Source organism: Rhinopithecus roxellana, chromosome 19, assembly GCF_007565055.1.
Source record: "Rhinopithecus roxellana isolate Shanxi Qingling chromosome 19, ASM756505v1, whole genome shotgun sequence".
NCBI lineage: Eukaryota > Metazoa > Chordata > Mammalia > Primates > Cercopithecidae > Rhinopithecus > Rhinopithecus roxellana.
The window spans coordinates 3,363,234-3,369,869 of NC_044567.1; the positions used below are offsets into that span (position 1 = coordinate 3,363,234).

General features: G+C 43.4%; 1 protein-coding gene across 4 annotated transcripts in view; it reads left to right on the plus strand.

Annotated features, from left to right (window-relative positions):
• The window catches only part of FBXL20 (F-box and leucine rich repeat protein 20), a 149,416-nt gene extending 147,950 nt beyond the window's left edge, over positions 1 to 1,466 (plus strand). For all 4 annotated transcript variants that reach the window (XM_010379315.2, XM_010379317.2, XM_010379316.2 and 1 more), the window contains one exon: positions 484 to 1,466. In XM_010379315.2, coding sequence (XP_010377617.1) covers positions 484 to 591 — 108 coding nt within the window. In that variant the 3' untranslated portion in view covers positions 592 to 1,466. The remainder of the gene's footprint in view (positions 1 to 483) is intronic.
• Positions 1,467 to 6,636: the final 5,170 nt, after the last annotated feature.

A 6,636-nucleotide genomic window follows, 5' to 3' on the forward strand; every position in this document is an offset into this window, starting at 1 on the left:
CACAGTGGCATGATCTCCGCTCACTGCAAGCTTCGCCTCCCGGGTTCATGCCATTCTCCTGCCTCAGCCTTCCGAGTAGCTGGGACTACAGGCACCAGCCACCACTCCTGGCTAATTTTTTTGTATTTTTAGTAGAGACGGGGTTTCACCATGTTAGCCTGGATGGTCTTGATCTCCCGACCTCGTGATCCACCCACCTCAGCTTCCCAAAGTGCTGGGATTACAGGCATGAGCCACCACGCCCGGCCCTCAGTTTTATTATTACACAAACAGGTATCAAAGTTATATGAGTTGTTCTGGTCATTTAGAACAACCTAGGATGGAACAAAGTAGAACCCAGGCCCTCTAACATCCTGACCAATGCTCAGCCTTTGTCCTGGTTTCTTGTGCATTGAGCCCCTCGGTAGTTTTTCTGAGAAGCAACATTGCTCTTTCTGTTTAAGCCCTCTCTCTTAAACATTTAATGTTTCTGTCTTGTTTCAGACCCATTTACCCAATATTAAAGTCCACGCCTACTTCGCACCTGTCACTCCACCCCCATCAGTAGGGGGCAGCAGACAGCGCTTCTGCAGATGCTGCATCATCCTATGACAATGGAGGTGGTCAACCTTGGCGAACTGAGTATTTAATGACACTTCTAGAGCTACCGTGGAGTCTCTCCAGTGGAAGCGACCCCAGTGTTCTGGGCAAGGGTTACAAAGTGAGGGAGGGCAGTGCCCAGATCCCCAGAGCCACACATACATATACATACACAACCTTACCCCTATCCACTCTAGCTTTGTGACCATGGGACTAAAGTTTGTGATGGCTTTATCAAGTAGATTGGTAAAATTTAACCATTCCTTTTGAGGTGCCCAGAAGAAAATCATAGGCCAAGATAGAGGGAGGGGCATTTCAGCAAACCCAGCATTAATGCTACTGTGGTTTTTAAATTTATGTCTAGGGGTTTCTTTGGGGATTTTGGAACAGCATCTGCTGTCCTCTGGGGTCAAGAAAAGCATGGAAAGACAATATATGATGTACCCAGGGACCAGAAAGAAAATTTCTTCACATCTTAGAAATGGTAGACATTCATTGTGACTACAGAGCTTCTATGCTTCCTTGTTTCTATACCAACATGCTGAGCATGCTCACAAAGAAGGCTCATCCATTCCTCCTGTGTTTTAGTATTTGGCCCAGAGGTTTCCTAAATGGTTGCATTGAAATCGCTGTGGTCCAAATGTAATTCTTACACACTCAAATTGTCACTGTCTGTAGCACACTTGTGCACCTGTCTTCCGTTCTCTGTTGCTCCCCCTCCACACACTCTTGCTCAGTCTGTCACCTGTTCAGTCTGCTTACTCACTCAATTGTTACCCTTTTGCTGTTGTCGTGTTTACAGTTTGCATTTTGAATGATTAGTTGGGATTACCAAACATTTTTTTAAAATATATTATCAATAAATATTTTTTTAATTCTAAATTTTACCATTAGGGGACCCTGCCTGAATCTTTGCCAATCTGAAAGGAAACTATAATGAAAGCAAGAAAAGTTATGAGAAGAAATTGACTATTTTGATGAAAACAGATGCTGCCTTTTCGTTTCTATTTTATCTTCTGATATATGATAATTCGCATGGTATCCCCAATATTCCCCCTATACATTTTTCCTTCTGTCAGACTCCACCAACTTTAAAGAAAGAGATGTATTATTAAGAAAGAGTGGAAATGATAAATCACAAAACAGAGCCTGAAAGTCCCCACCACCCAAGTTCATACATTAATGATTAATGTTGTTATATATTTACTGAAATCTAAGAGTGATCAGTGGCATCTCTGACCTATGAGGCTGTTTTAACAGGAATGCCACTAGAGGAGCTGTCTTTTTCTTTTCCCCCATTTCTGCTTTTCAGGGATACAAGAATGGCTCTATAACAGCTGGTCAATTGTATGTCAGTGGTAATGGATTCATATCTAGTGTTGGCACCCCAAAGGGCCAGAACCTTCCCATAACCTGTCAGTCATCTCTCTTTTCTGCCTCAGTCTTTTTTTTTTTTTTTTTTTTTTTTTTGAGACGGGTTCTCACTCTTGCCCAGAATGGAGTGCAGTGGTGCAATCTCGGCTCTCCGCAACCTCCACCTCCCAGGCTCAAGCGATTCTCCTGCCTCAGCCTCCCGAGTAGCTGGAATTACAGGCACATGCCACTACTGCCTGGCTAATTTTTGTATTTTTAGTAGAGATAGGGTTTCACATGTTGGCCAGCCTGGTCTTGAACTCCTGACCTCAAATGATCCACCTGCCTCAGCCTCACAAAGCGCTGGGACTACAGGTGTGAGCCACCATGCCCAGCTCTGCTCCAGACTTCTGAATGAAGTATGAATGTAGCCAGATGAAGCATTGAGGCAGCTGAAAGAGAACACTGAGAGGAAGTAGTAGGGGATTTAGTGTCTCTGCTCAGCCTGGGCACTAGAACTGAGGGAGGAATTTAGTGTCCAGGACTCAGAGTCCAAGAAGCAGCACCCTCTGTCCCCCCAAAAAGTCAGACGATAAAGGAAGTAAAATGAGTTTTTAAAGCATGAGAAGTAAATTTCTAAACCCCAAGATTAGAAACCCAGTGCGATTTTTGGTAGGGCGATTTTGAGGGGGGGTCCTTTAAGACATTAATGTGCAGTCCATCATAATATTAATCTTCTATGTGATCCAGACTATTAAAAGACTTGTTTTATTTATTTTATTTATTTATTTATTTTATTTTATTTTTTTAGAGATAGGGTCTTGCTATCTTGCCCAGCCTGGAATCAAACTCCTGGGCTCAAGCCTTCCTCCCACCTCAGCCTCCCAAGTAGCTGGGACTACAGGTGTGTGCCACTGTACCCAGCTTAAGAGGCTTGTTTTAATGCTGCAGTTGCTGATTGTACCAGCATATATAAGAATAAAGTCTGATTTATCCATTGATTTAGAAGGCAATTGGATGAAAGGGTATTAGAAGTCTATACTATCCATCAATATTTATCATATTAAATTTATTTTAAATCCTGTTTGATTGTGCCCCTTTAAAAGTGCAAATTACTTTTTATTCATTCCCCTTTCCGCTTATTCTCTTTCAGATTACCTTATAACGAATATAGTTTTTGACGTGAAACTCACTTTCTTGGCTATACCCCTACATGTACAAATACATATGTGCATGCACACATACTTCCAGATGTGGTTGATAATATTCAGATCTCTAGGTTACTCATTCAAACAAAACTAAAGGAGAGAACTATTTAGGAGCCATTTGCTTTAAAGTTTAAGGTGTTCTGTTGTTGTTTTAGTGCCTGTACAAATTGTCCATAAAACCCAGATTGATTGGTGAGTGTGGATTTGAGATGCCTAAGTTGAGGCTATTAAGGTACTTCTTTACTTAAAAGATAAGTTTAAAAAGACCCTATTCATCAGTTCATGACGATCTTGGAAATGCTGTTTCTCTACTCGAAGGGTATACCCACAGGCAGGTCCATGGGGAATTGCTCTGGTATCCCTGCTATTAAAGCAAAATTCCAGTCTGTTTGTGCCGAGGACAGAGTCAAGTGAGAGAGAATGAAGACTCGGGTGTGCAGCACTGGCTTGTATGTTGTCAGGCAGAAGCCTTGTTTCTTTCTCAAGAAAACTTCAGGCCCATCAGGCTTGGAAGGAAATACATTTTCTTATTCTGATTTGCAGCCTATACCAGCTGATGAATATGGTAGGACTTTGAGAACACAGAGCATGGTAAGTTTTGGTCAGGTGGAAAGGAGCCTGACATCTGAACATAATGCTTCCTCTGTTAACATCTGGGATACTTTTGAAAATTCAGTAAGGCTTAATGTAGGAAAAATTCTTTACAGGAAAAACTAATTGATCTGTTTGTCTAACTTCATAGCCACTCCAAAATAGACCTTTTTTAATGAAAAAAAAAAAAACAAAAAAAAAACAGAGTGAACAGAGAGAAGAGATTTGGGGGGGTAAGTTAGAAGGTACCCGCAAAGCTACTGCCATAAACCTACAGGTGGGCAAGGAGGAATTACTGTAGTGTCTCTGGAGAAAGTTCTTGAACATCCAAATCATCTCTTTTCTAAGCAGCTTTTCCCCTAATCTCATACCTTACATCTTCCAGCATCAGTTGCTACATCAATGTCTTTTCATCCTTTTCATCAGCCTCACTGAGCTGACTGCAGCTTATTTTTGCACTGATCTCCACCATTTCCTTTCCACACCCATCCTTTCCCTCTATTTAAAGCCTCCATCTCACCCTCAATAATGCTGCTGATTTAGTCTCAGATGTCTCCAGTCTAGCTTCCTTTTTGAATCCTCCTCCTACTCCAGGGGCTTTCATGGGCAGCGTTAAGTTCAGTAACTGTCAGGTGGCTCAGGCCATTTTTCACTGGGTGGTCTTTGGTGTTTGCATACTGAATTTGAATTGAGTTTAAAAGCAAACTGTTGGATATAAGGAAGAAAGGGATATGGCCTTAGCCCTTTTTCCAATATTTGGAATACGAAAGCATATTGTGCTTTGTGTAAAAAATGTTTTCTTCTCCTATTCTGCTCTTATCTTTACTGAAGGTAAAAGTATTCCTTGAGCCGGGCGCGGTGGCTCAAGCCTGTAATCCCAGCACTTTGGGAGGCCGAGACGGGCGGATCACGAGGTCAGGAGTTCGAGACCATCCTGGCTAACACGGAGAAACCCCGTCTCTACTAAAAAATACAAAAAGCTAGCCGGGCGAGGTGGCGGGCGCCTGTAGTCCCAGCTACTCGGGAGGCTGAGGCAGGAGAATGGCGTAAACCCAGGAGGCGGAGCTTGCAGTGAGCTGAGATCCGGCCACTGCACTCCAGCCCGGGCGACAGCGAGACTCGGTCTCAAAAAAAAAAAAAATTCCTTGAGTAGCTTTTGCAAATTTCCAGTTTGATTTCCACATTCATTAAGTTGATTTAGCAGACATGTAGGTCAGAAGTTTCACATATCTTGTATCAAACATTTTATAGGGAAACCTAGTAAATTTATGATGCTTTATTTTGGGCTTTCCAGACTATCAGAGTTATTCAATATAGCCATAATGTTTCAGTAGCGACATTCTTTTATTTCTTCTAATTGCCTTATAAAATTCATTGTTACGGCCCGGCATGTTTGCTTATGCCTGTAATCCTAGCACTTTGAGAGGCCGAGGTGGGTGGATCACAAGGTCAGGAGTTCAAGAACAGCCTGGCCAAGATGGTGAAACGCTGTCTCTACTAAAAATGCAAAAACTAGCCAGGTGTGGTGGCAGGTGCCTGTAATCCCAGCTACTCAGGAGGCTCAGGGAGGTGGAGGTTGCGGTGAGCCGAGATCACGCCACTGCACTCCAGCCTGGGTGACAGAGCAAGACTATGTCTCAAAAAAAAAAAAAAGAAAAAAAAAATGCATTGTTACTAGTTTGATAGCACAGTAATGCCATGGGGGACTAAACAAAATATGTGATGAAACCTCTCTCGGGCCGGGCGCGGTGGCTCAAGCCTGTAATCCCAGCACTTTGGGAGGCCGAGGCGGGCGGATCACGAGGTCAGGAGATCGAGACCATCCTGGCTAACACAGTGAAACCCTGTTTCTACTAAAAAAATACAAAAAAACTAGCCGGGCGAGGTGGCGGGCGCCTGTAGTCCCAGCTACTCCGGAGGCTGAGGCAGGAGAATGGCGTAAACCCGGGAGGCGGAGTTTGCAGTGAGCTGAGATCTGGCCACTGCACTCCAGCCTGGGTGACAGAGCGAGACTCCTTCTCAAAAAAAAAAAAAAAAAGAAACCTCTCTTAGTTTGAAGTTGTTAGAAAGTGTGAGAGTGTCACTGGAAAGAAGAGAGTGGCTTCCTGCCTGCTTGTTGAGTCAGCATGTCCTTAGGTGACTGTGTTGTTAGAAGAGCACTCAGGGGTCATGGTTGACCCTTGGCCGTTTTCTGTTTATTGTGCTGAAAGTCACAGACTGCTCATGCCAGTTGCTACCAAGGAGAGGAGGGATTTAAAGGAAATTGCTCTATTTTTCCTTTTTCCTCCTTATGTATATGATTTAAGGGTAGGCTTTTATCCTGGTTATATCTTCTGGCTGACAGACTCTCTTCAATCATATGTTTGAGCTCTGAATCATTTTACAAAAAGATTGCCTCTCTATCTGCCGGCCAGTCCTAGAATCTTTAGCCACCTCAAACCCAGGCTCTGTGAATTAGCCAAGTCCTGTTTGAGAAGAAATGTAGGATGTTTGGTTGGAGTTCTTGAGACAGAACTTCTCTCCCCTTTAATGGTATTGGATCAAAGAATTCTAAAGCAGTAAAAGGATAATGGGGAAAAATGGAGTCCCAGCCTTTCCTTGCCTTTATTTCTATCGGTTTTTTTGTTTGTTTGTTTGTTTTTTGAGATGGAGTCTCACTCTGTCACCCAGGCTGGAATGCCGTGGCATAATCTCGGTTCATTGCAACCTCTGCCTCCCGGGTTCAAGTGGTTCTTCTGTCTCAGCCTCCCAAGAAGCTGGGATTACAGGTGCCCACCACCACGCCCAGCTCATGTTTGTATTTTTCGTAGAGATGGGGTTTTGCCATGTTGGCCAGGCTAGTCTTGAACTTTTGACCTCAAGTGGTCCATCTGCCTCGGCCTCCCAAAGTGCTGGGATTACAGGT